At 48.6% G+C, this 27,165-nt stretch overlaps 1 protein-coding gene across 1 annotated transcript; it reads right to left on the bottom strand.

Annotated features, from left to right (window-relative positions):
- Positions 1-753: 753 nt before the first annotated feature.
- LOC123138397 (1-aminocyclopropane-1-carboxylate oxidase 1) lies at positions 754-2,479 on the bottom strand. Its single transcript, XM_044558370.1, has 3 exons — positions 2,223-2,479; positions 1,881-2,110; positions 754-1,519 (listed from the first exon to the last, which is right to left on the bottom strand). The coding sequence occupies exons 1-3, from the start codon at positions 2,352-2,354 to the stop codon at positions 886-888; spliced, it is 996 nt and encodes a 331-aa protein (XP_044414305.1). The 5' UTR covers positions 2,355-2,479; the 3' UTR covers positions 754-885.
- Between the last annotated feature and the right edge of the window lie 24,686 nt (positions 2,480-27,165).

The raw sequence follows: 27,165 nt of genomic DNA on the forward strand, positions 1-27,165 counted from the left end.
TCAGTTTACAGGGCGTGCGCGTACGCCTAGGTCGTCAATTTGACTAATCTAATACAAGTCATATATTACAAAAAGTATACCAATATAAACTTTAGATGTTCTATTTTCAAAAGATATAATTTTTGTGTTATATAGTTTATATTAAGGTGATCAAATTGATAACCTAGGTATATGCGTAGGACTTGTAAACTGAAACAGATGTAGTAGTGATTTGGACCGCAATAGCCAGCGAACATTCTGGGTAGCATGGCATTTGTGAATGTCTTTTACAGCAAGTTCTTCAAACACACATGACAATTTCTTCAAACCACATGGCAAATTCTGGCAGACATTGGATTTGTTGTGAAAATTGCCGTGTTCGCTTGAAGTAGTTGTCATACTGCAGACATATCAATGGCCGTGAAAAAAGTTTGTTTTGCCATGGACATGCAGCAAATTTCGTTGAATAACATTACCATGTTTTTTTTTGAAAAAAATAAAATTTCAGTAACCAGAACGCTCAGTAAATCGACTCGCTAGCAACCATGTCAGAAACAAAAAGTTGTTTTGAACCTAGCCAAAACATAGTGGCTTCAACCATACGGTACCCGTATTGCGCAAGCACATGGGCAACAGAATTACATGACCGAGGATAGAAATTAAACTCAAATGTGTCAAACGTCACCATGCAAACGCTCCTAACTTCACGTACCAGCATGCCATAATCCGCAAAATATATAAATCCCCGGAATTTAGTGCCCTGACAAGAATCTGTGAGTCGGACTCGAAAATACATTACCCATGATTTTTGATAAGCAATAAAGCTAACCGGATACATGGCACGCCCAAAAGAAAATAAAACACGTCTCACAATACTCTCGTCCGGGTCCGGGCGCGTATCAGTTATCAGGCGGTGGCGATGGGCGCGGCGTCTGCCTTCATGGCCTTGAACCGTGGCTCCTTGGCCTCGAACTTGTGGCGCACGTACAGGTTCATGTAGTCCTCGAACACGAACCTTGGGTACACGGCGGTGCCCTCCTCGCCCTCGTTCCTCTCAGCAGCGTCGGCAGCGCCCACGAGCGCCGGGGCCGGGAATATGACGGCGTCGGCGCCGGGGTTGTAGAAGGAGGCGATGGACATGCGGTTGCCGTCGTGGCGGGTGAGCACGCGGTGCATCACGCTCTTGTACCGCCCGTTGGTGATCACCTCCAGCTGGTCGCCGATGTTGACGACGATGGCGTGGCGCATGGGCGGCACGTCCACCCAGGCCCCGTCCTTGAGCAGCTGCAGCCCGCTGACCTGGTCGTCCTGAAACAGCAGGATCACGCCGCCGGCGTCCGTGTGCGCGCGGAGGCCGTCCACCAGGTCCGGCCGCGGGCACGGCGGGTAGCTGCTGACCTTGGTGCCGAACGTCGGGCCCCTGGAACCGGCGAACGCCCGCTTCAGGTAGCCCGGCTCCAGACCCAGGTTCTCGCACAGCAGGTCCAGCACCTTCTCCGCCAGCTTCTCGATCTCGGACGCGAATTCCTTCATCACTTGTCTGGAACGACGACACGAAAAAGGCAGCTTTTGTTATCAGGAATAACAGACAAACAAGTGACACAGGCTAAACAAAAGTGGTTCCAATCGTGTTGGTCACTACTGTGCTTAATTTAGGATTCTGATGTGCGCAAGCAATCTCATCTCCTGTTGATATCCTAGTACTAGTAGCACTACTATATCTGCTGCTTTTTTTTCGACTTGCTGTGTCAGGAATGACTTTGTGACTAATACAACTAGTAGTCAAATAATTTCTGTGGAATCTGGTGCTGTCCCTTGGTCTCTTATGTTATTATTAGGAGTATTAGTTAGTGACCAAGTAGCAGTAGTTGATTATTATGGAATCAGGCGTACGTGCATACCTGTAGTGGTGGTCGAGGTCGGGCAGGTCGGCGAGGTTGGAGGCGGGGAGGTGACGGACGAAGAAGGTGCTCTCCCAGTCCACGTCCTTCACGTCGGCGCCCTTCTCGCCGGCCTCCAGCGTCTTCGCCGCGAACTCCTTGAACTTGTCCTCCCGGCACGCCGCGTAGTGGGCCTTGCTCACCCGCTCCACCTCGTCCATCAGCTCGGCGGAGATGCCATGGTTCAGCAGCTGCACACATATATGTCAAGAATCAGTTAATCATGTCAATAATCATGCTTATGCCTGCTTTCTAAATACATATATCAAGAATTGTATAGCAGTATGTGAGTGGCAGTGGCACCTCGAAGAATCCCCAGTTCTGGCAGGCGTCGTGGATGACCTCCATGGCCGCGCCCCTCTCCCCGGTCTCAAGCTTCTCCATGTTGATCACCGGGAAGTTCAACGAGACAGCAGCATTAGCAGGAATTGCCATCGCTCTCGATCTGATGCCTCTCTGCCTCTCCCACTCGCGCTGTGTGTAACTCTGCCTGCGTGTTTGTGCTGCTTAGCTGAAGCAGAGAGTGTGTTGAGTGTGCGCTTTGAGGCCGGTGCGGAGTGCCCAATTTATAGGCGCGCGAGAGAGAAATCCCGCTGGATGGCACCTAAACGCAATGACCTAGCCGGGACGTAGGAGATTACGACACAGCTTAATTAGTTAATTACTACTACTACTGCTTTGGTCAATCAATATGGAACGGGGAACAAAGCTGTCTGGACGTACAAAGCAACAGGGGACGAAAGCAACCGAGATGTTAGCAAATCGGATCAGCGTGCGTGCGTGCGCGCGCGCCGCAACATCGTGTAGCTTACCTGATCGACATACATACTCTGACTAAGTTGTCTCCAGGAATATCGCTTCTTGCTAATCAATATGCTCTGATGGAGACGGAGCAGTATGATAAGCACTAACTGATAAGCTGATAGTCTACGCTAGCCACTGTTTCATGTATACCTAACCTACGTAGTGTAGATTGATGAACTCTATGTCGTACGGATGGAGTGGTCTCTTACTTTACTTTACAGGTTGATAATGACAAGATTAGGCGTGGTGCACCTGACCCACGCCACATGTAGTGGAGTTCTGCTGTCAACAAATGTATTTGTAGTACTCCAACATCGGTCACTTGACTGAATGACTGCTGTCCGGCGACACCGGTCGATTGTGTACATGCACATGAAACATGGCATGTAACGTGATCTATCCATGGATCACTGCTAGAGCTAGTAATTTTGGGCGCTGTCCTACTCAGGTCAGGCGTAGTACACCTGACCTGACCCACGCCACATATAGTGGAGTTTTGCTGTCAACAAATATATTTGTAGTACTCCACCACCGATCACTTGACTGGTGCTGTCCGGGGACACCGGTCGATTGTGTCTGAAACATGGCACGTACCTTGATCTATCCATGGATAGCTAGCTGGAGCTAGTAAATTTCGGGTGTTTACCTGATGGGCACTGTCTGTCCTACTCAGCGACAGCCAGCAGCAGTAGCTAAATGGCATGTAGAGCACTTATTGTCCAGACTCCTGTGTGCCGGTCGACTTAAAAGTGGGAATGGGAGCACTCCTGTACGCATCAAGCTGCATGGTGCTTGGCAGCTGGACCACCAGGCCCCGGCCATGTCCCAGATCCACCCATGGATGGACGGCTCGAGCTAGCGCCTTCATCGCCCTTGGCCTGACCTCTACTCTCATCAGCGTGTCCATCACTTTTCCTTCTCCGTGCGTGTAACCTTTACTTTCTCCTTTTTCCCTCACCCATGGTAGGGGCCGGGTTAAAGTTCGGTTCACTAGGACCCATGACATTGTCCGAGAACTTGTCTCGATGTTAAAAGAAACGGATTTTCTAATTCTCATCTACTCTGTCACGGGAACTGCACTACCAGGCTGCAGCGAAGCCCAAGCGAAGCCCACCAGGCCGCAGCGAAGCAAGCAGCCCAACCAGCGCTACGCCGGGCCAGACTGGAGCCAGTGAGACAGCGAGCGTGCCTGACCTACATATCGCCTGTGGCGTGTTTCTCCTCTCACCTCCGGCTCTTCCTTCCCAGGTCCCCTTTCTTGCTGCTACCCAAAAGCTTGTATCGTGAATCGGACGGATTAATCCATAGACTAGCTAGTTTGAGAGGCAAGATCCGTGTCATTTGGTATCAGATTGCCGGTCCCCGCTTCCTCATCCTGGCCTTGACGCGCACGAAGAGCCTCATGGCAGTCATGGCGGATCTCGATCTGCAGAAGCAGATGGCGGACGCGGCGGTCGAGCGTGGCGGCATCGCCACGGCTCTGCTGGCGATCCAGAAGTCGCTCGACAAGATGGAGCCCACGGTGACCCGCATGGAGCCCGTGCTTGCGTCGCTCGAGCCCAAGGTCGTTGATCTCGCAGCGTGGTGCCCCGGCGTGGACCACACAGTCGGGCAGCTCTAAACCGATCTGGGCGAGATCCGTGCCGAACTTGCCAAGATCGCCACAAGACCCTTCTTCCACGAGTCGGGCAAGGGTAGTACTAGCGGGATCCAGCCCGCGGCGGACACGCCCTTTGCCACCAACAACACCAGTGGCGATGGCCACGGCAGGACTCAACCAGTACGGGCTTCGCTGGGGGGGGGGGGGGGGGGCGCTTGCTCCCCGCACCGACCCCGGCCAATGGTACGTTCAGGACTCCATTTCCTTCTGTTCCCCTGCTCGGCCCTGGTGAAAATAGCGACCCCATATCCGCACCCCGCAGTTCCTCTTCTCATCTAGTCTGTCCTGAATTTGATGGGGACAACCCCACGGGTTGGCACATCCGTTGTGAACCATATTTTCGTGTTTGTGCTATCGATCCCAGCACTTGGGTGGATACCGCTGTGGTTTATTTCACCGGTGTCACAGCTCTGTGGCTAGAGTGGTCTCAAACTCATGTTAGGTTTCCTCAGTGGGAGTATTTTGTTGCTGTTGTTCTAGAAAATTTTGGTCGTTCTGAATTTCAACACTTAGTTCACAAGTTCTCTAGATTAAAACAAACAGGTTCGGTTTTGGAATATGCCGAACAGTTTAACATTGCTATGCATAGCCTGTTGGCACATCACAAATCATGGGATCCTTTGTTTTTCACTACGCAATTCTTGGATGGTCTAAATAGTGGCATTAAGGCAGCTGTTATTCTGCATCGTCTGGTCGACTTGGAAACTGATGTTTCTTTGGCTACATTACAGGAGGAGGCCCTGGAGCTTATTCAGCAAGACCGTGTGGAGATGACAGTGACAAGCCAACAACAAGGTGGGGGTCGTGCTTATCGTGCTTCGCCGCGTCCTCCAACACCACTATCTATTCCAGTAGCTGTGTCCTCAGGAAAAACACCGTCGACACCGAGCGCCGGTGGGGATGATCGTGGTAGTCCGGGCAGCTCCAAGCCTGCTTCCACTACTTCGTCCGTCGACGACAAGCTCAAGACGCTGCCTGCCTATCGCCGCGCACGAGGCCTCTGTTTCACCTGCGGCGAATGATGGGGGATGGGGCACACATGTGCAGCCACGGTCCAGCTGCATGTGGTCGAAGAATTGGTGGGCATGCTCAACAATCCCCCTTCGCCTGAATCCGTCCACCTCTCAGCAGATACCTCGGAGGAAGATCTCTGTCTGCTCTCGGCGGCAGCGGCAACGGGCACCGAATCCCCTCGAGCCTTCCGTTTGCTGGGTCAACTCAAGCAATGATCCCTCTTGATGTTGGTGGACTCGGGGAGTTCACATAGCTTCATCAACTCCGACATTGCCGGCGACTGGCCTGGGATTCAATCAATACTGACCCTCTGAGAGTCAAAGTAGCTGATGGTGCTATCGTCTCTTGCACTAAAGAGATTCCAGCAGTTGAATATCAAGTACAAGGGCACAACTTTCAGTCCCCGCTGAAGCTTTTTCCTCTGGGTGCTTATGAAGTTATCTTAGGAATGGATTGGCTTGAATCCCGCGGTGTCATGACAGTTGATTGGGGCCAGAAGCACATGCAATTCCATCACTCGGGGGCCGTTTGCCACTTGACTGGGATTTCTGCCAACACCACCTCCTGCAAGATACTTTCGCTGGATGAGCTGCATCTGATGTAGGTGCGAGACGAAGTGACACATGTGCTACAACTGTGCTCCACTAAGATAACACCGGATGCGATTGCAATTCCCCCAGAAGTTCAGAATCTTATCTCAGAGTTTGAGCAATTGTTTGAAGAGCCCCGAGGCCTCCCACCAGCCCGCAGCTTTGATCATTCAATTGAGTTGTTGCCGGGTGCGAAGCTAGTGAATATTTGACCCTACTGCTACAATCCAGCACATAAAGACGAAATTGAGGCCTTGGTGGCTGATATCCTGAAACAAGGGATAATCCAACCTAGCCGCAGTCCATTTGCATCTCCAGTTTTGTTAGTTTTCAAGAAGAATGGCGAATGGCGCTTCTATGTTGACAATGCCACTTGAATGCCATCACAATCAAAAACTGTTACCCGCTGCCCATTATTGACGAACTGCTCGATGAATTGGCTGGTTCAGCTTGGTTTACCACTTTGGATTTGCGAGCCGGTTTCCATTAGATCCGTATGCATCCTGAAGATGAAGCCAAAACTGCATTTCGGACACACCACGGTCATTTTGAATTCAAGGTGATGCCGTATGGTGTCATTGCCCCCCCCCACCTTTCAATCTGGGATGCACGTGGTGCTGGGGCCATTGCTTCGGAAGGGAGTGCTCGTTTTCATAGATGACATCTTGGTTCATAGCCGTACCCTACCTGATCATTTGCTGTTGCTCCGGTCCGTGTTTCAGCATCTGCATGAGCAACTCACTGAAAGTCAAGCTCAGCAAGTGCGTCTTCGCGCATCCGCAACTCAAGTACCTTGACCATGTCATCAGCTCCGAGGGTGTCAGCACAGATCCGTCCACTTTGGACAAGGTGAAGGATTGGCCACAACCTATCTCAGTCAAGGAATTGTGGCAGTTCTTGGGTCTCGCCGGCTACTACCGTAAATTTGTATGCCATTACGGTGTGATCAGCCGTCCTCTGACTGATCTGTTAAAGAAAGGTGTGGTTTATGCTTGGACACCCTTACATGAGGAGGCATTTCAAGAGCTCAAATGAGCCCTGATCTCGGCTCTTGTGCTGACCTTGCCGGACTTCACCAAGCCATTCTTCTTGGAGACGGATGCCTCAGAGCGTGGAGTTGGCGCAGTCCTAATGCAAATCACCCCATTGCCTTCATGAGTAAATCCTTGGGACCCAAGCTCCAGGCGCTTTCCACATACGAAAAGGAGTGTCTCGCCATCCTCATGGCCGTGGACCGATGGCGCCCTTACCTCCTCACTTCCTCCTTTGTCATCCACACGGACCACTGCAGCTTGGCGTGTCTGGACGAGCAGCGCCTGACCACCCCTTGGCAGCAAAAAGCACTGACTAAACTGCTAGGCGTACACTATACCATCGAGTACAGGAAAGGCACGACTAACTTGGCGGCTGATGCTTTGTCTCGTCGTCCAGAACTATCGGACCAGCTGCACGCAGTTTCAGTTTGTGTCCCTTCCTGGCTAGAAGAAGTTAAGAAAGGCTACTCCGCGGATCCACAGTGCACCAGGCTGTTAACAGCAGCTGCAGCGCGAGCTCCTATCGAGTCGCCATCCGCGATCCAAGATGGGATCATTCGCTACAAAGGGCGCATCTGGATTGGTAGCAACAAACAAGTGCAAAATCAACTCCTCGGTGAGATGCACTCCAGTGCCATTGGGGAGCACTCGGGCATTCAGGCTACTTACAGCCGCATCATTTGCCTCTTTGCGTGGCCACAACTCAAGCAAACTGTCAAGAACTTCGTGGCGCTCTGTGCTGTATGCAAACAAGCGAAACCGGAACATGTAAAGTACCCTGGGCTGCTGCAGCGACTGGAGGTGCCCACGCAAGCCTGGCAAGAAGTCATTCTCGACTTTGTGGAAGGGCTACTGACCTCCCATGGCTTCAACTCTATCCTGGTGGTGGTGGACAAGCTTAGTCGGTATGCTCACTTTATTCCTCTCCGCCATCCATTCACCGCACTCCAAGTGGCGAAAGCATATATGGGCTTTGTCTTCAAACTGCACGGACCCCCAGACGCCATGGTTTCCGACCGTGACAGAGTCTTCACTAGCCGGGTCTAGAAAGAATTGTGCAAGCTGACGCACACAATCCTCAACATCTCATCTGCTCGGCACCCGCAGACTGATGGCACTATGGAGCGTGTCAACCAGTGCATGGAAATCTTCTTCCGCTGCTTTATCCATAACTGCCCCAGCAAATGGATGGATTGGCTCTCCCTCGCGGAATTCTAGTACAACACTTCCTACCACTCCACTCCCAAATCCACCCCTTTCGAAGTGCTCTATGGCCACAAACCTTGCTTCTTTGGCATATCCAATGTGGCTGATGCCGCGGTCACTGATCTGGCTCAATGGACCGAAGAACGTGCCACCATGGTGGCTCTGCTCCGTCAACACCTTAACAGAGCCCGGCAGGACATGAAAGTGAAGGGGACAACAAACGGTCAGACCGTGTGTTCGCTGTGGGAGATTGGGTGTTCCTCAAGCTACAACCATACGCACAATTGTCTGTAGCAGCGCGTGCTAACCACAAGCTTGCCTTTCGCTTCTTTGGACCGTTTCAGGTGCTGCAACGTGTGGGCGAAGTGGCATACAAGCTTGCACTCCCAGAGCATTCCATGATCCATCCTATTATCCATGTCTCGCAGCTGTTGTCGGCCTTCCTCCGGCCACAAGTGCTATGCCAGAGCTTCTAGTACTCGACGAGGATCTTCTTCCACTACAAGTACCTGAAGTCGTCCTCCAGAAACGCCGCGTCCAACGCGGAGCTCGGCAAGTGAAGCAAGTTCTGGTGCAATTGTCGGGCTTCCCTGCATCCTTGGCAACCTGGGAGGAAAAGATTCCGCTGCGGTCTCGTTTTCCCCGAGCTCTGGCTTGGGGTCAAGCCAAACATAAAGGAAGGGGAAATGTCACGGGAACTGCACTACCAGGCTGCAGCGAAGCCCAAGCGAAGCCCACCAGGCCGCAGCGAAGCAAGCAGCCCAACCGGTGCTACGCCGGGCCAGACTAGAGCCAGTGAGACAGCGAGCGTGCCTGCCACACATATCGCGTGGTTGGTGTGTGTGTGTGTGGGGGGGGGGAGGGGGGACACGAAAGAACCAAACCCTGACCCGGCCGCCTGTGGCGTGTTTCTCCTCCCACCTCTGGCTCTTCCTTCCCAGATCCCCTTTCTTGCTGCTACCCAAAAGCTTGTATCATGAATCAGAGGGATTAATCCATAGACTAGCTAGTTCGAGAGGCAAGATCCGTGTCATACTCCCTCTGCCCCATGATATTAGACAAACTCTAGATGACCACCTATAACCGGTTTGAGGAGTAAAAATTCAATTTTACTCTTCTAACTGGTACCTAGCCAAACCCTTAAAACCCATAGAGGAGGATAATTTTTCCTCCGCAGCTTATCCGACGCCTATATTTAATCTACCACTCGGTGGTAGAGTAAAAAAATCTATTCCTCCTCTGCCTCTCCCATCCCTGCCACCGGTAACCTCCCCCCTCTCTGACATTCCTTGTCGCCCCCTCCACCTCAAGGCCAAAGCGTGTCGCCATCGGTCCTCGCCGCCCATCCGTAGTGCGGATCCGCGCTGCCGCCATGACGTGTGGCCCAATCCCGTCGGCTAGCCGACTTCCCCGACCTTCCCCGCCATGACAGCCACAAAGGAAGTAGCTTCGCGTCTGGCAGCGGGCCTGGGGGACGTGGGTGGTGGAGATAACCGACTGCGGCACCATCAAAAAGTATTGTGTCGGCTTCTTCCACTCGGCCGAGCTCGCCGCCCATGAGTACGACCAGCGGTACGTCCGGCTGCACGACACGTCTGCTCGCCTCAACTTCCCATGGGGCAAGGCGCTTGTTGATCTTGCCGCCAATTGCGGCAGTGGCTAGGGAGGGCCGGGAGGCGAGGGAGCACATCACGGTGGAGGCCGCCGACGAGGAGTACATGACGGACCTCCGCCACCAGTACCCTGAGCTAGTGGATGTGGAGCGCACGGCTGATGGGGAGGTCATCATCCTCTCGGACGATAAGGTGGATGGTGACGCCGACGGCGACTTTGAAGTTGAAGAATGGCGGAGGATCTTCCCCGATTGCGGCAACAACGACACCGAGCTGGACCCCATGGGCGATGGGATTTCCTGGTGGATTGACTCGCCCTCTATAAGGGTGACGATGTTTAGTTCGGGTTCATGTTTAGTTTTAACTTCAAGTTCATGTTTAGGTTTAAAAACTAGACTATGCTTCATCGGATGCTTTTATTATGTCCATTATGTGTCGAAATTTGGTTGTTTAAATCAAATCTATCTTGAACTTATGAAATTTGCTTTTTTACTCCGCTAAATTTTGGAGTTCGGCTAAGTCCGACCAAAATTTAGTGGAGTAAAAATCCTCCATTAAGTTTACTCCCTATCTTGCTCCTCTATTTTTAGGGGATCAAGTAGAGTGGGCCTAAGGTCTTATTACATCTAGTTTACTCACATATTGGATGTAATAATATCTTATATTATGGGACGGAGGGGATAGTGAAGAAATAACAAATTCTCATCTATAACAAATTTTCATCTTGATGAGAAATAACAAAATCTCATGCAACTCCTACATTCTTTAGATAACCAAACAAAAAATAAAGAAAGAAAGTTCCATGAATATCAGCGTAAAATCAAAATGTTGTACGAGTTATATGAGACTTAGTAAATTTTCTCTAGATGTGAGCTAGTCACACCCTAAAAGAAAAACAGTAGAGGTGTTGGAAATATGAGCAATTTACCATATGATTTAATCCACAGAAATACTAGATAAAACATGACTATTATAGCAGAGATGAAACAAGTCATGCAATCTAATAGAGAGAAGGCAAATAGCATCTGCACATGTGAACTAGGACAGAACATATCTAGAACAGACACTAGGAGAAGAAACTTGTAAGTGCATCTAGTGCCACACCTAGTTGGTTTTGGAGTATTCACGACAAACGTTGTTGAGGGACTAATGTGTTTATGAGAATTGCAGGATAACACAGGTAGTAGTCCCTCATTGATTCGATTTACCTACCATTCCCAGAGATGACCCCTAAAATGTGTGAAGACATTGAAGAAATGTCACGCCCAAGATGCGACCCTATCCTAAAGGAACTCGAAGGTCCCACCAAGGATAGAAGCGCATCTTGAAGACGCTTTTGCAAGGTGGATATCATTACATCAACATTACATAATAGATGGGGATACATACAAAAGGGCATACAATGCCACACGAATACAACAATACAAAACATGAGAGCATCATCCGACTACGGATGAAACACAAACAGAAACTCAAACGACATCCACCCTGCTAGCCTAGACTGCCGACCTGGAACCTATCCCCTGATTGAAGAGGAAGCAGAAGAAGAACTCCAAAACAAGCAAACATCGCTCTCGCGTCATGATCATCGCATAACCTGTACCTGCAACTGTTGTTGTAGTAATCTGTGAGCCACGAGGACTCAGCAATCCCATTACCATGGGTATCAAGACTAGCAAAGCTTAATGGGAAAGGAAGGGGTAAAGTGGTGAGGTTGCAGCAGCGTCTAAGCAAGTATGGTGGCTAACATACGCAAATAAGAGCGAGAAGAGAGAAAACGGAACGGTCGTCAACTAGCAATGATCAAGAAGTGATCCTGAACTCCTACTTACGTCAATCATAACCCAAAACCGTGTTCACTTCCCGGACTCCGCCGAAAAGAGACAATCACGGCTACACACGCGGTTGATGCATTTTAATTCGAATCAGGTGTCAAGTTATCTACAACCGAACATTAGCAAATTCCCATCTGCCACATAACCGCGGGCACGGCTTTCGAAAGATTATACCCTGCAGGGGTGTCCCAACTTAGCCCATGATAAGCTCTCGCGATCAACGAAGGATATACCTTCTCCCAGGAAGACCCGATTAGACTCGGAATCCCGGTTTACAAGACATTTCGACAATGGTAAAACAAGACCAGCAAAACCGCCCGATGCGCCGACAATCCCGATAGGAGCTGCACATATCTCGTTCCCAGGGCAACACCGGATAGGTCAGCCTACGAGTAAAACCAGCCCTCGAGTTGCCCCGAGGCGGCCCCGCAGTCTGCCCGGTTCAGACCAACACTTAGACAAGCATTGGCCCCCCTGGGGGGGGGAGGGGGCTAAAATAAAGATAACCCTCGGGTTGGACGACCCAAGGGAAAGGTATAGGTGGTGGTGAGGCAAATGGTAAAACCAAGGTTGGGTCTTGCTGGAGGAGTTTTATTCAAAGCGAACTGTCAAGGTGGTCCCATAAATCACCCAACCGCGCAAGGAACGTAAAATCCGGGAACATAACACCGGTATGACGGAAACTAGGGTGGCAAGAGTGGAACAAAACACCAGGCATAAGGCCGAGTCTTCCACCCTTTACCAAGTATATAGATGCATTAATTAAATAAGAGATATTGTGATATCCCAACATAATCCTGTCCACCATGGAGCAACCTTCAACTTCACCCACAACTAACAATGCTATAAGAGGGGCTGAGCAAAGCGGTAACATAGCCAAGCAATGGTTTGCTAGGAAGGGTGAAATAGGTTAGAGGGTGACATGGAAATTTGGAAGGCTTGAAGAGCAAGTGATAGGTAGCGCAGCATAGCGATAGAACAAAGCAACTAGCATAGTAATGATAGTAGTGAGATCCAGGGTAGCGGTCATCTTGCCTGAAATCCCGCTAGGAAGAAGAACGAGTCCATGAAGAAGATGAACGAATGAAGCCGAACCAAGCGTAGACGGACGAATCATCACGATCGCAACGAAACGGGAACTATCGAGAAGAAGCACACAACATGGTAAACACACCACACATAGACAAGACATGATGCACAACAAGCATGATGCATGACAAAGCTACATGAAGCTCCTCATGGCAAGAGATGATGCATAAAAGAGCAACACATCAAGGCAAGTCTAAATGAGGCCGGAAACAACATATAACAATTCTGGTAAGTCCCCATATGCAAATTTCGAAATTGGTCCAGATCTGAATAACCTTATGTTCAAGTTGTTAAACAGCAAGTTAAGATGCACCAAGATGATCTACACGAGATTCAAGTCAAGTTACATATAAAGTTCATTAGATTTGGAGCTATGGCCTAGAAGATATGAGCAAAGCAAGTTAAACATGGCATTGATGCAAAATGCATACTACCTCCGTCTAGGTGAATAAGTCATTCGCATAGTTCTAGGTCATCGATTTGAGGATTTGAATATGTGTTATATGTCATGAAAAGTATATCACTAGATTTCTACAAGGATGTAGTTTCTATATATATATATATATATATATATATATATATATTGTCACATATAATACATATTTAGATAGTTAAATCGTCAACCTAGAACTATGCGAATGACTTAATCACCGAGACGGAGGAAGTACAAACATCAAGAAAACACCTCAAAACAAGGATGCAACATGATAGTATGAAACTACATGCAAAATCAAGCAAGTTTCATATAGAGCACACTCAAAACGGAGCAACGGTTCAACACATACACTCTATACAAGTTTAAAGGACAAGCTATCCAAAACAGCAACTAGGCATATTGCAAGCATCAAAACAACATGCTAAAGCACCTTAACATGAAAACAAAAGGCATGGACATGATGTACAGGTAAAAACATGAACACTGAGCTATCTCCAGAAATCACTAGAACATGCTCAAAAACACATGGCAAGATTGCATATAGTAACAGTTTCAGACTTTGCAGAAATAACATCAGGTTGCAATGTTTAGAGCTATCAAAAAACATGTTACAAGAACTTATCATGGCAAACAAAGGAATGTCAGGAACCTACTAATTACATAGAACAAAAGTCCTTTACTGACCATGAGCTAAAAAGGATCATAAGATATGATGGCACCCATGTAAACGTGGAAAATGATATGACAGATTCAAACATGGCAGGAACAACAATAAGTAGGCATGTTTGTGAGCTTGTACCACTCACCACAGAGCAATACATGGCATAACAAGGCAACAAACGGTAAGACGACATGTTTATGAAGCTAAGAATGGCAAGAACAAGTTCATAGGGTGCATGGATCACTAGCAAAGCACATGGCAAAATTGAACTTAATGTTAATAGGCTGACAGCAATATTATTTAGCAATTTGAGAGCAAGATTACAACAAGCGACAATAGGCTATAAATTCAACCAGGGGCATGAATGGATAGAACATCACATGTATAACAAAACATCCTTAGTGAACAACTCCAGTTTATGCATAGAATGACTTGTAGCAGCAGGTTTACATAGCAACAAAATATAACAGAATCAGCCTAGCAAAACAGCAACAGCAAGTACCCTACTTAACAAGCACGATGCACTCACTAAAATACTCACAACAATACATGGATGGCACCTCTATAAATATGGCATAATGTAGTTCAAAACACATGTAGAGCTCATGCTCATAGGATGCACACACAAAATGCAACAAAAAAGACAAATCACCAAGTTATAACAGTTTCAGCAGATTAACATCATATAGCACTCTTGCAATGATGATTCAGGCATCAAGATGACCTCAAACAAGCATGACACAATGGAATGAAATGTAGAGCATCTCATGGCGAACATTTTCATATATCATGCACGCAAAGCGGAGCAGTATGCATGGAGTTATGAACACAAAAAGATGCACACATCAAATGCCTTTTCAGGGACTTGGCAGATTTTCAGAACAGAAAAAAAACAGAGCGAACGTTATATAGTCTAAACGACGAATGAGCGTTACATAGGCAGACTTGGGGCTGGGCTCACCATAGCGGGCCGAGGCCCAACTTGCAGAGGAGGCAGGCTGAGGGCTGGGCCAGGCTGGAGCTGGGCTGGACGCGGGGCCCACGCGGAGGCCACACGCGGTCGACGTCGCGGCGGGTCAGGGCTCCCGATCGGCCAAGGCAGCACCGGCGATGGAGCTCCGGCGAGCAGGGGAGGCCAGCCGGTCGTCGGAGAAGACGAAGGAGACCGGGGGGTGGCGCCGGTGTCCAGATTCGGCGAGGGGCAGCCAGATCCGATGAGGGCGGCGCGGTTGGGGGCGAAGGGCGGCGAGGCGGAGGGAGGCCGGCGGCGAGGCGAGGCCCGGCAAGGTCACGGGATGGCGGCGGCAGCACTGGAGTCGGCGGGGCAGGCACGGTCCGGTGAGGGGAGGCACTGGCGAGGTCGCCGGAGGAGGCGGCGGAGGGCGGTGATGGGGGCGCGCTCCAGTGGGGTCGAGGCGGCGGCGGATGATGAACGCCGGCGAGGTGGCGACCCGGGCGCGTGGGGCATGCGGGCGGTGGCGCGCGGGCTTTAGCGGCGGTGGTTCGGGCCTGTGCGGGGGCCGGATCTGGGCCCACGGTGGCGGGGACGGCCAGGGCGACGTGGCGGGAGGAGACTGGCTGTGGGCGGCGGCGCGGGCTTTGTCCGGTCCGGGACGTACATGTCCGGCGGGCGAGAGGGGAAGAGATCTAGGGTTTGTGTGCGCGAAAAATGGGGAGGGGGAGGCAAATATATAGGTAGAGGGAGCTAGGAGAGTCCAAATGGGGTGCGGTTTTCGCCCACATGATCGTGATCGAACGACCGAGAGCATGGAGGGGGTTTGGATGGGTTATTGGGCTGTGGTGAAGAGGGGTTGGGCTGCAAAGAGAGAGGGGTTTCAGGCTACGCGGATAACCGTTGGAGTATCAAACGGACTCCAAATGGCACGAAACTTGACAGGCGGTCTACCGGTGCTATACCAAGGCCATCTGGAAAACCTCGGGCTATTCTGAGAAAGTTTAACACCCACTCACAACAGGAGAGAAAAGGGGGACGCCGGAGGACATAGGAGTGCCGGATTGCAAAACGGACAACGGGGAAAATGCTCGGATGCATGAGACGAACACGTATGCAATGCAATGCACATGATGACATGATAAAATGCAACATGCAAGAACATGACATGGAAACAACGACGAATAACTGGTAGACACCTGGCGCATCGAATCCGGGGCGTTACAAGACATTGGTGGTTCGTGAAGACATTCACGACGAAGATTATGACACGTGAAGATATTCAATTAGACTATGGAGTGCAAAGACATAGTTGTTTCGTAGTTTCCTTTCTTCTTTATTGAGTCATAGGAACCACTGTACTATTAAGTGGGGTCCAAGTGAACAAAGTCAGAGTGACTGAAGTGATGCTCAACCAAATCCAATGTGTTCGAGCGAAGACATTGAGATCAAACCTTATCTTAAGCTGGATGAGTCAGCTTTGCTTGTAGCCCAAGCTAAGCTGTCGCGTGTGTTTGATATCGGACTGTTGGACACGTGTAAGCTTCTTAGTGACCCAGGGTCATTTCGGACATACCAAGTCGGGTTGCCTCCTGGCTATAGATAGCCCAACCCCTACACCATAAATTGGTGGCTGCTCAGAGTTAGTGCACGGCTTTTGTCGTTTGAGAGCAACCAACCTCTGAAGCATTTGAGAGAGAGATCCTTGCGAAGACAAAGCCCAAAACACCCAGAGCCAAAGAGTGTTAGGCATCACTGAAGTCTTTCTGTCTGCGTGATCCGAAGACTTATTACACTTGAGGATTGTGAATCCTCCATCCGGTTAGGCGTCGCGTTCTGAGAATCCAAGAGTCATTGCGGATTGCCGATGAACAAAGTCTGTGAAGGTTTGGAAGTCTACCTCAAAGACTTACCAGAGTGATTGGGCGAGGACTATGTGTCCTTAGCTCAAGGGGAATAAGGTGAAGACACAGTCTTCTGAGTTCAAGCTCAGCCTCCCTAACCAGACGTACAATTGTCATAGCAAGTGGAACTGGTCTACCAAATCCTTGTCTTCACCAAGCAACTGGTTCTATCCTCTACTCTTCTTACTTTACAGTTTGTCTTCATGAAGTCATTGCTTGCCTGCCTGATTCATTTAACTTCATTGTGTGAAGACCTATATCTATTTAGCTTCATACTATCTTCCATATTGATCATGTCTACCTAGTTGCACTTAGTCTTCGTGCTTTCAGTGTATTGTATGTTTGATTAATACCCGCATAGTGTAGTCTTCATTCCGCTGCTTACTATATAGGCTCAGTTTACCTGTTTGTCTTCAAAGCCATCGTGTTTTGAAGACTTTCATAAAAATTGCCTATTTACCCCCTCTAGTCGATAACTAGCACTTTCAATTGGTATCAGAGCAAGGTACTCCCTTGTTCTGTGTAATTCGGTTTAACCACCTGGAGTTTTAGCTATGTTGGCTGCAGGGATAATCAAAGTCTCCGCTGCGTGTCCTATTTTTGATGGTCAAGATTATCCCAAATGGAAGGCAATGATGAGGAAGCGCCTCCTTGCAATGAACAGTGAGTTGTGGACCGTCACGAAGATTGGTCTCACCGATCTATGCAAGATGGCGAATGCTGACGACATTCGAAAGTACACTCAACTAGATATCACGACCAAGGATATCATATGCTCTTGTCTGTCCAATGACGAGTTCAGGCGCATCATGCATCTCTGCAATGCGAAGCTTATCTGGGACCGGATTTCTGATGTCTATGAGGGTCATCGAACCCGTCAAGACCCATGGTTCTGCGAATTCAAGGAGTCTCTTAAAACGATGACTTTTGAACCCGAGACATCTGATCCAACCTACTGCCTCATGGCACGTGGTGCCAAGGTAGCCTCTAGTGAATCCAAACCTAGTTATAAGACACTTGCTAAAATTGCAACTGAGCAACAAACTACTATGGAACATATTCAAAAGCTGCTAGACAAAAGCGATGACCTGTTGGACGCGGAAATGAATCAAACTCAGTCCTTAATCGAAGACATTAAAAGTCTTCGCGTTAAGTATGAAGAACTTGAAAGTCGTCATGAAACTCTCTCAGCCTCTCACGAAAAGCTTTCCTACGATTATCTTCAAAGGAAGCAGAATCTTGAGAAACTGAGAGCGTCTCATGAAGATCTTCAAAAAGAGAATGATTCACTACTCGCCCAAAAGATCAGTTCCACTCAAGTAGAATTTGTTCCACCATGCTTAAAGTGTCTTGAGCGCGATAATGTTGTCTCTGTTGCTGAATGTTCTACTGCTTCTGATGTTGCAATATCTTCAACTGCTGATGTGGTAACTGTAAGTGCATCTAGTGCCATCCCTAGTTGGTTTTGGAGTATTGACAACAAACCTGGTTGAGGGACTAATGTGTTTGTGAGAATTGTAGGATAACACAGGTAGTAGTCCCTCATTGATTCGGTTTACCTACCGGAAATGACCCCTAAAAATGTGTGAAGACATTGAAGACAATGGTGGTCTGTGAAGCTAATCACGTTGAAGACTATGACATGAGAAGACAATGTCTGAAGACTATGGAGCGCGAAGACTTAGCTGTTTCGTTGTTTCTTTTCTTCTTTGTTGAGTCATAGGAACCACCGCACTGTTAAGTGGGGTCCAAGTGAACAAAGTCAGAGTGACTGAAGTGATGCTCAACCAAATCCTATGTCTTCGAGCGAAGACAATGAGAGCAAATCTTATCCAAAGTCGGATGAGTCGGCTTTACTTGTAGCCCAAGTCAAGCTACCGCGTGTGTTTGAAATCTGACCATTGCGACACGTGTCAGTTCCTTAGTGACCCAGGGTCATTTCGGACAAATCAGGTCGGGTTGCCTAGTGGCTATAAATAGCCCACCCCCTACATCATAAATTGGTGGCTCCTCGGAGTTAGATACGGCTTTTGTCGTTTAAGAGCAACCCACCTCCGAAGCTTTTGAGAGAGAATCCTTGCGAGGACAAAGCCCAAACCACCCAGAGCCCAAAGAGTGTTTGGCATCACTTAAGTCTTTCTGTCCGCGTGATCTGAAGACTTATTTCACTTGAGGACTGTGAATCCTCTAGCCGGTTAGGCATCACATTATGAGCATCCAAGAGTCATTGTGGAATGCCAGTGAACGAAGTCGGTGAAGGTTTGGGAGTCTACCGTGAAGACTTACCAGAGTGATTGGGCAGGGACTGAGAGTCCTTAGATCAAGGGGAATATGGTGAAGATGTGGTCTTCTGAGTTGAATCTCAACCTCCCTAACCAGACGTACAGTTGTCACAGCAACTGGAACTGGTCGAACAAACCCCTATCCTTCTGAAGTCACTGGTTCTATTTCTCACTTCTCTTTGCTTACAGTTTGTCTTCATGAAGTCATTGCCTGCTTGCATAATCTGTTTGACTTCACTGTGTGATTACTTGTCTTGATTAGCTTCATACTATCTTCCACCCTGATCTTTACTACCTAGCTGCTAATTGTCTTCGTGTTTTCACTTCATTGAATACTTGACTATGGCTTGTCTAGTGTTGTCTACCTTCCGCTGCATATGAATAGTGTTGTTTCTACTGTTTGTCTTCGAAACTGCCATGTTTTGAAGACTTTCATAAAAATAGCCTATTCACCCCCACTCTAGTCGATAACTAGCCCTTTCAATTGGTATCAGAGCAAGGTACTCCCTTGTTCTGTGTGATTCGGTTTAACCACCTGGAGTTTTAGCTATGTCGACTGCAGGGATAATCAAGGTCTCCGCTGTGTGCCCCATATTTGATGGAACTGAATATCCCTACTGGAAGAATAGGATGCGCATTCATCTTGAAGCCATTGATGTCGATCTGTGGTATGTCGTCAAGAATGACATTCCCAAGACTGGTGAAGGTGTCACCCCTGCTAATGTCAAGAAGTTCATTCAACTGGACTCTACAGCTAAGAACATCATCTGTGGTCATCTAACCAAAGGGCAGTATGGCTGTGTGAGCGCTTTGGAAACATCGAAGCTAGTCTGGGACTGGCTCTCCAAGGTTAATGAAGGCGTCTCAACTCAGCATGATCAACGAATCAGTACTCTTTGCAACCTCTTCAATCGCTTCAAAAGACACGACAATGAGAACGTCCAACTCACATTTGATCGTCTCACTGATATCACAAATGAGCTCTGTGCACTCGGTGCAACTAACATTATGAAGCATGAAATAGTGAAGACACTACTGCGATCTCTTGACAGCTCATTTGACACCTTAGCCCTAATGATACAAGAATGTCCTGACTTCAAGACACTCGATCCGTCAGACATACTTGAGAGGCTCAAGACACATGAGTACCAGCTATCTGAGAAACGAGATATCTATGGCCCCAACTATGGCCGAACTCGCGCTTTGAAGGCAAATGCAGCCATTTCCTCATCTAGAGAAGAATCTGACTGTAGTTCCGGTGATCCTGAAGACATTGGAAAGGAGCTTGCTATGCTTGTGAAGAGGTTCTAGAAATTCACTAGGAAGAAAAGCTTTGGAAAGTCTTCACGATCCAGCTCAAGGGATGATGAAGCTTTCACACATGACAACAAGAAAAGAACCTGTCACAAGTGCAAGAAACCTGGCCACTACATCTCTGAATGTCCACAGTGGGACAATGAGAAGAAGAAGAAGAAGAGCAAAGAATATGATTCTGATGACAAGAAGAAGAAGAAATCCTCAAAGTCTTCTTCCAAATCTTCCTCCAAGTCTTCATCACACAAGAAGAGCTCATCAGGCAAGGCACGTGCTTTTGTTGGCAAGGAAATGGATTCAGAGGAGGAGTCTGCTTCTGAGGAGGCGATGGTGGAGTCTGAGGAGGAGTCCGACTCTGGTGTCGCAAGTCTGGCTCTAGCTAGAGCTTACGTCACCAAGTCCATCTTCAACACTGAAGACAATGGCTCTATCACCAATGCTGATGACGAGAATGACTCGACTCCCACCTTCTACTTCATGGCACGTGGTGCCAAGGCTACGACACCTCGAGCTTCAGAATGGATTATGGACAGTGGATGCACTAATCACATGACAGGCGATCGAAGTCTTCTGATGGATTCAACACTACGTCCATCAGATAAGAGCCACATCACATTTGTCGACACTAGTAAAAGCAAGGTATTGGGTCTAGGTAGAGTTGCAATATCAAGGTATCAACACATGGATAAAGTGATGCTTGTTGAATCCCTTGGTTTCAACTTAATGTCTGTCTCAATGCTTTGTGACTTAAACATGATTGTGCTATTTGGAAAATATCGTTGCCTTGTACTGATGGAATCTGACAAGTCTCTAGTCTTTGAAGGGTATCAAAAAGATGATCTGTATATGGTAGATTTCTCAGCAGGACCACAGATGGCCGTATGTCTTCTAGCAAAAGCTTCAGAATGCTGGCTTTGGCATCAAAGGCTAGGGCATGCTGGCATGATGAACTTGCACACTCTCGCTAAGAAGAAGCATGTTGTGGGCATCGAAGGCGTCAAGTTCATGAAGCATCATCTGTGTGGTGCCTGCGAAGCTGGAAAGATGACAAGAGCCAAGCATCCCTCGAAGACTATCATGACTACGTCTCAACCCTTCAAGCTGCTGCACATGGACTTATTTGGCCCTACTCACTACTCCACTCTCAATGCTACTGCTTGCCTCTATGGTTTCGTCATTGTTGATGATTACTCTCGATATACTTTGGTGCATATAATCCTCTACAAGACAGAAGTGCAGGATGTCTTCAGACGCTTTGCCAACCGTGCCATGACGAACTATGGCGTCAAGATCAAGCACATCAGAAGCGACAACGGCACTGAGTTCAAGAACACTGGGCTCGATCTCTACCTGGATACCATGGGTATCACTCATGAGTTCTTTGCTCCTTACACACCTCAACAGAATGGCATCGCGGAGTGCAAGAACAGAACTCTTATTGAGATGGCACGAACGATGCTTGATGAGTACAAGACTCCACGGAAGTTCTGGCCTGAATGTTGGAGAACGTTGCAGAAAATTAAAATTTTTCCTACGGTTTCACCAAGATCCATCTATGAGTTCATCTAAGCAACGAGTCATGGGAGAGAGATTGCATCTACATACCACATGTAGATCGCGTGCGGAAGCGTTCAAGGGAACGGTGATGATGGAGTCGTACTCGCCGTGATTCAAATCACCGATGACCAAGTGCTGAACGGACAACACCTCCGCGCTCAACACACGTACGGTACGGACGATGTCTCCTCCTTCTTGATCCAGCAAGGGGGAAGGAGAGGTTGAGGAAGAAGGCTCCAGCAGCAGCACGACGGCGTGATGATGGTGGAGAGGCAGTACTCCGACAGGGCTTCGCCAAGCGCACAACGAAGGAGGAGAGGTGTTGGGGAGGGGAGGGGCTGTGCCTTGGATCAGGTGTTCAGCCCTCCCCTCACCCCTCTATTTATAGGGGAAGGGGGAAGGGGGCCGGCCCCCTCTAGATGAGATCTAGAGGGGGGGCGGCGGCCAGGGAGGGGGCTTGCCCCCCAAGCAAAGGGGTGCGCCCCCTTTAGGGTTCCCCCCCGAACCCTAGGCGCATGGGCCCAAGGGGGGGGGAGCCCAACCCTCCAGGGGCTGGTTCCCTGCCCCTTGCGGCCCATGTGGCCCTCCGAGAGAGGTGGCCCCTCTCGGTGGACTCCCGGAACCCTTCCGGTGGCCCCGGTACAATACCGATATGCCCCCGAAACTTTCCGGTGTCCGCATGATAACTTCCCATATATAAATCTTTACCTCCGGACCCTTCCGGAACTCCTCGTGACGTCCGGGATCTCATCCAGGACTCCAAACAACATTCGGTAATCACATAAAAGTCTTCCTTATAACCCTAGCGTCACCGAACCTTAAGTGTGTAGACCCTACGGGTTCGGGAGAGATGCAGACATGACCGAGACGACTCTCCGGTCAATAACCAACAGCGGGATCTGGATACCCATATTGGCTCCCACATACTCCTCGATGATCTCATTGGATGAACCACGATGTCGAGGATTCAAACAACCCCGTATACTATTCCCTTTGTCAGACGGTATGTTACTTGCCCGAGACTCGATCGTCGGTATCGCAATACCTCGTTCAGTCTTGTTACCGGCAAGTCACTTTACTCGTACCGTAATGCATGATCCCGTGACCAGACACTTGGTCACTTTGAGCTCATTATGATGATGCACTACCGAGTGGGCCCAGTGATACCTCTCCGTAACACGGAGTGACAAATCCCAGTCTCGATCCGTGTCAACCCAACAGACACTTTCGGAAATACCTGTAGTGCACCTTTATAGTCACCCAGTTATGTTGTGATGTTTGGTACACCCAAAGCACTCCTACGGTATCCGGGAGTTACACGATCTCATGGTCTAAGGAAGAGATACTTGACACTGGAAAAGCTCTAGCAAAACGAACTACACGATCTTGTGCTATGCTTGGGATTGGGTCTTGTCCATCACATCATTCTCCTAATGATGTGATCCCATTGTCAACGACATCCAATGTCCATAGTCAGGAAACCATGACTATCTGTTGACCAACGAGCTAGTCAACTAGAGGCTTACTAGGGACGTATTGTGGTCTATGTATTCACACGTGTATTACGATTTCCGGATAATACAATTATAGCATGAATAAAAGACAATTATCATGAACAAGGAAATATAATAATAATCCTTTTATTATTGCCTCTAGGGCATATTTCCAACAGTCTCCCACTTGCACTAGAGTCAATAATCTAGTTACATTGTGATGAATCGAACACCCATAGAGTTCTGGTGTTGATCATGTTTTGCTCGTGAGAGAGGTTTAGTCAACGGATCTGCGACATTCAGATCTGTATGTACTTTGCAAATATCTATGTCTCCATCTTGAACATTTTCACGGATGGAGTTGAAGCGACGCTTGATGTGCCTGGTCTTCTTGTGAAACATGGGCTCCTTGGCAAGGGCAATAGCTTCAGTGTTGTCACAGAAGAGTTTGATCAGCCCCGACGCATTGGGTATGACTCCTAGGTCGGTGACGAACTCCTTCACCCAAATTGCTTCATGCGCTGCCTCCGAGGCTGCCATGTACTCTGCTTCACATGTAGATCCCGCCACGACGCTCTGCTTGCAGCTGCACCAGCTTACTGCTCCACCATTCAACATATACACGTATCCGGTTTGTGACTTAGAGTCATCCAGATCTGTGTCGAAGCTAGCATCGACGTAACCCTTTACAACGAGCTCTTTGTCACCTCCATAAATGAGAAACATGTCCTTTGTCCTTTTCAGGTACTTCAGGATATTCTTGACCGCTGTCTAGTGTTCCTTGCCGTGATTACTTTGGTACCTTCCTACCAAACTTACGGCAAGGTTTACATCAGGTCTGGTACACAGCATGGCATACATAATAGATCCTATGGCTGAGGCATAGGGGATGACGCTCATCTCTTCTTTATCTTTTGCCGTGGTCGGGCATTGAGCCGAGCTCAATCTCACACCTTGCAATACAGGCAAGAACCCCTTCTTGGACTGATCCATTTTGAACTTCTTCAAAATCTTATCAAGGTATGTGCTTTGTGAAAGACCTATGAGGCGTCTCGATCTATCCCTATAGATCTTGATGCCTAATATGTAAGCAGCTTCTCCAAGGTCCTTCATTGAAAAACACTTATTCAAGTAGGCCTTAATGTTGTCCAAGAATTCTATATCATTTCCCATCAAAAGTATGTCATCTACATATAATATGAGAAATGCTACAGAGCTCCCACTCACTTTCTTGTAAACGCAGGCTTCTCCATAAGTCTGCATAAACCCAAACGCTTTGATCATCTCATCAAAGCGAATGTTCCAACTCCGAGATGCTTGCACCAGCCCATAAATGGAACGCTGGAGCTTGCATACTTTGTTAGCATTCTTAGGATCGACAAAACCCTCCGGCTGCATCATATACAGTTCTTCCTTAAGATGCCCGTTAAGGAATGCCGTTTTGACGTCCATCTGCCATATCTCATAATCATAGTATGCGGCAATTGCTAACATGATTCAGACGGACTTAAGCTTCGCTACGGGAGAGAAAGTCTCATCATAGTCAATCCCTTGAACTTGCCGATAACCCTTAGCAACAAGTCGAGCTTTATAGATGGTGACATTACCATCCACGTCCGTCTTCTTCTTAAAGATCCATTTGTTTTCTATTGCTCGCCGATCATCGGGCAAGTCAGTCAAAGTCCATACTTTGTTTTCACTAGAAGAACGCCCGTGCGTTGCAACGGGGCCACATTAACTTTAAAAGTTCAATATCAATTATGTTAATATTACATTGAATATTCTCATACATATTAAGTGACATCGACGACCTTTTTTACCATCAGATTCTCACACACACACACACCCTCTCCCTCCCTCTTCCTCACTCTCTCTCCCCCTCTCCCTCACTCGGGAGGTGGGACGAAAATAAACCCGAAACGGAGACTACCAACTGAGACATTAGGAGTAGAGATCATTTAGTTGATAAGAATAAATAGAAAATTGTGTTAAAAAGGAGAAACAGATTAGAATACATTGAAAAACCAAAAGGACGATGTAAAAGGGGATTCGCCCTGCCCCCCGGGCCTTGCCACTGAACCGGCTCAGCGGTCCAGTCCCCGCGCGGTCGTCTTCTCCTGTTCCCCGAGCCGCGTCGCTACAGAGACGGGCTCCCGCCCAACCACCTCGCTGGCATCGAAGGGGAATGGATAAGTGTGACGCCCTGCCTTCCCTACCCCATGGCCTCACTCCTCCTTGACGCCCCCTCCCAAATCCACTTCTCCTCCTCGCTCGCTTGATCCCGTCGATCTGGAGGAAGTCAGACACCACGGCCACCATGACCGACCCCGTCCACATGGCCACTGCCCTCCCTGCGGGCTAGGAGCTCGTCGAGGAGCTCCGAATGCCTTCGCTACTTCGTCTGCGCCAACGAGATCAAGTCCAGCAACCCCGCATCAATTTCACTGCCGTCTTCCTCAACCTTGGGCCACCGTGACATTGCCGTTCGATCCGCGCCGCCCCGAGCTCCCATGTCTTCGCCTAGGGCGCCATTGACACCGCCATGATCTCCTCTTGCCTTTCCCTTGTCTCCCCTCTCGTTTGCTCTCGTTAGGTATTTCGCCATGGCCGAGAACCGTCGCCCGCCATGGCCATTGCAGGGGTAGCCACCGAGATCCTCGGATTGACCCCATGGCACATGCCCACTCCTATGCACGCCCATGCCCGAGCCTGCTGCTCTTCTTCCGCGCCCGCGGGGCCACTCCCTCTCCATGCCCACGCCCGTGCTACACCGCATCGGTCACGCCCGCCGCTGCCGTCGCGCTCGCCGCAGCCACCGCACAACTGTGCCCTGCGCGACACACACCCTGGTCGCGCGCCACACTCTCGCTGGCTGTGCTCGCCCCGTCTGCTGCCCCCTGCCTCGCGCCACCTCCAGTCATGGCCATCTTCTGCCGGCCGCCCCCTCAGCCTTGCCTACTGAGTGTTGCTTCATGCTGCTATGCGCTGCTCTACCGCTGGTACGCTGCTGCACCATGCCCTCGACACCGCCGTGGACAAATGTGGCGGAGGGATTGTTAATGGAGTACGAGAAGGAGGTGGCGGAGAAGTTGTGGAGAGGCAGGAGGTCTGGGGCGGTGTCACCTGGCTGTGGTGGAGGTGTTTATCCGACAAGGAGCCGGAGTGGAAGGAGAGGTCACAATTGGAAAGAATCACAAAAAAATCATAACCCGGAGATCTCAGTTCAAAAAATGCTAATATCGATGGAAAACATAGAAAATGTTTGTTGTTATCAAGGAAAGGTAAAAATTTAGGAAAGTTAGGATTTTTGAACTAATTTCTATGCAAATGGGGTTTTATTGTTGGATAACGTGATATCAGTACCTGCCCGTTTGTGACGTGTCTGATTAGGAAAGTTTGCAAATGTTAAGAAACTATTTATTGGGAGGAAAGTTGTGACGTGTCTGTTATTTGTTTCATAAAACAAATTTCACTAATAAGTTAGGAAAGTTAGATTAAAATGTATTATTTGTTTCCTAAAAATCTGTTATTTGTTTCCTAAGACAAATTGAACCAATAAAAGGAATCAATTGATTTGCATAATTTAAGGAAGTTAGATTAAAATGTATTATTTGTTTTCTGAAAATCTGTTATTTGTTTCCTAAGACAAATTGAACCAATTAAAGGAATCAATTGATTTAGATAAGTTAGAAAGTTAGATTAAAATGTATTATTTGTTTCCTGAAAATCTGTTATTTGTTTCCTAAGACAAATTGAACCAATAAAAGAAATCGATTGATTTGCATAATTTAAGGAAGTTAGA

This window comes from Triticum aestivum, chromosome 6B, assembly GCF_018294505.1.
Source record: "Triticum aestivum cultivar Chinese Spring chromosome 6B, IWGSC CS RefSeq v2.1, whole genome shotgun sequence".
Classification (NCBI taxonomy): Eukaryota; Viridiplantae; Streptophyta; class Magnoliopsida; order Poales; family Poaceae; genus Triticum; species Triticum aestivum.

Excerpts from the sequence above, each read along its gene's own strand:
- LOC123138397 (XM_044558370.1), bottom strand. The coding sequence starts at position 2,354 with ATGGCAATTCCTGCTAATGCTGCTGTCTCGTTGAACTTCCCGGTGATC. Across the intron at positions 2,111-2,222 it reads AGAACTGGGGATTCTTCGAG|CTGCTGAACCATGGCATCTC; the intron begins GTGCCACTGCCA and ends ATATGTGTGCAG. Across the intron at positions 1,520-1,880 it reads GACCTCGACCACCACTACAG|ACAAGTGATGAAGGAATTCG; the intron begins GTATGCACGTAC and ends TCGTCGTTCCAG.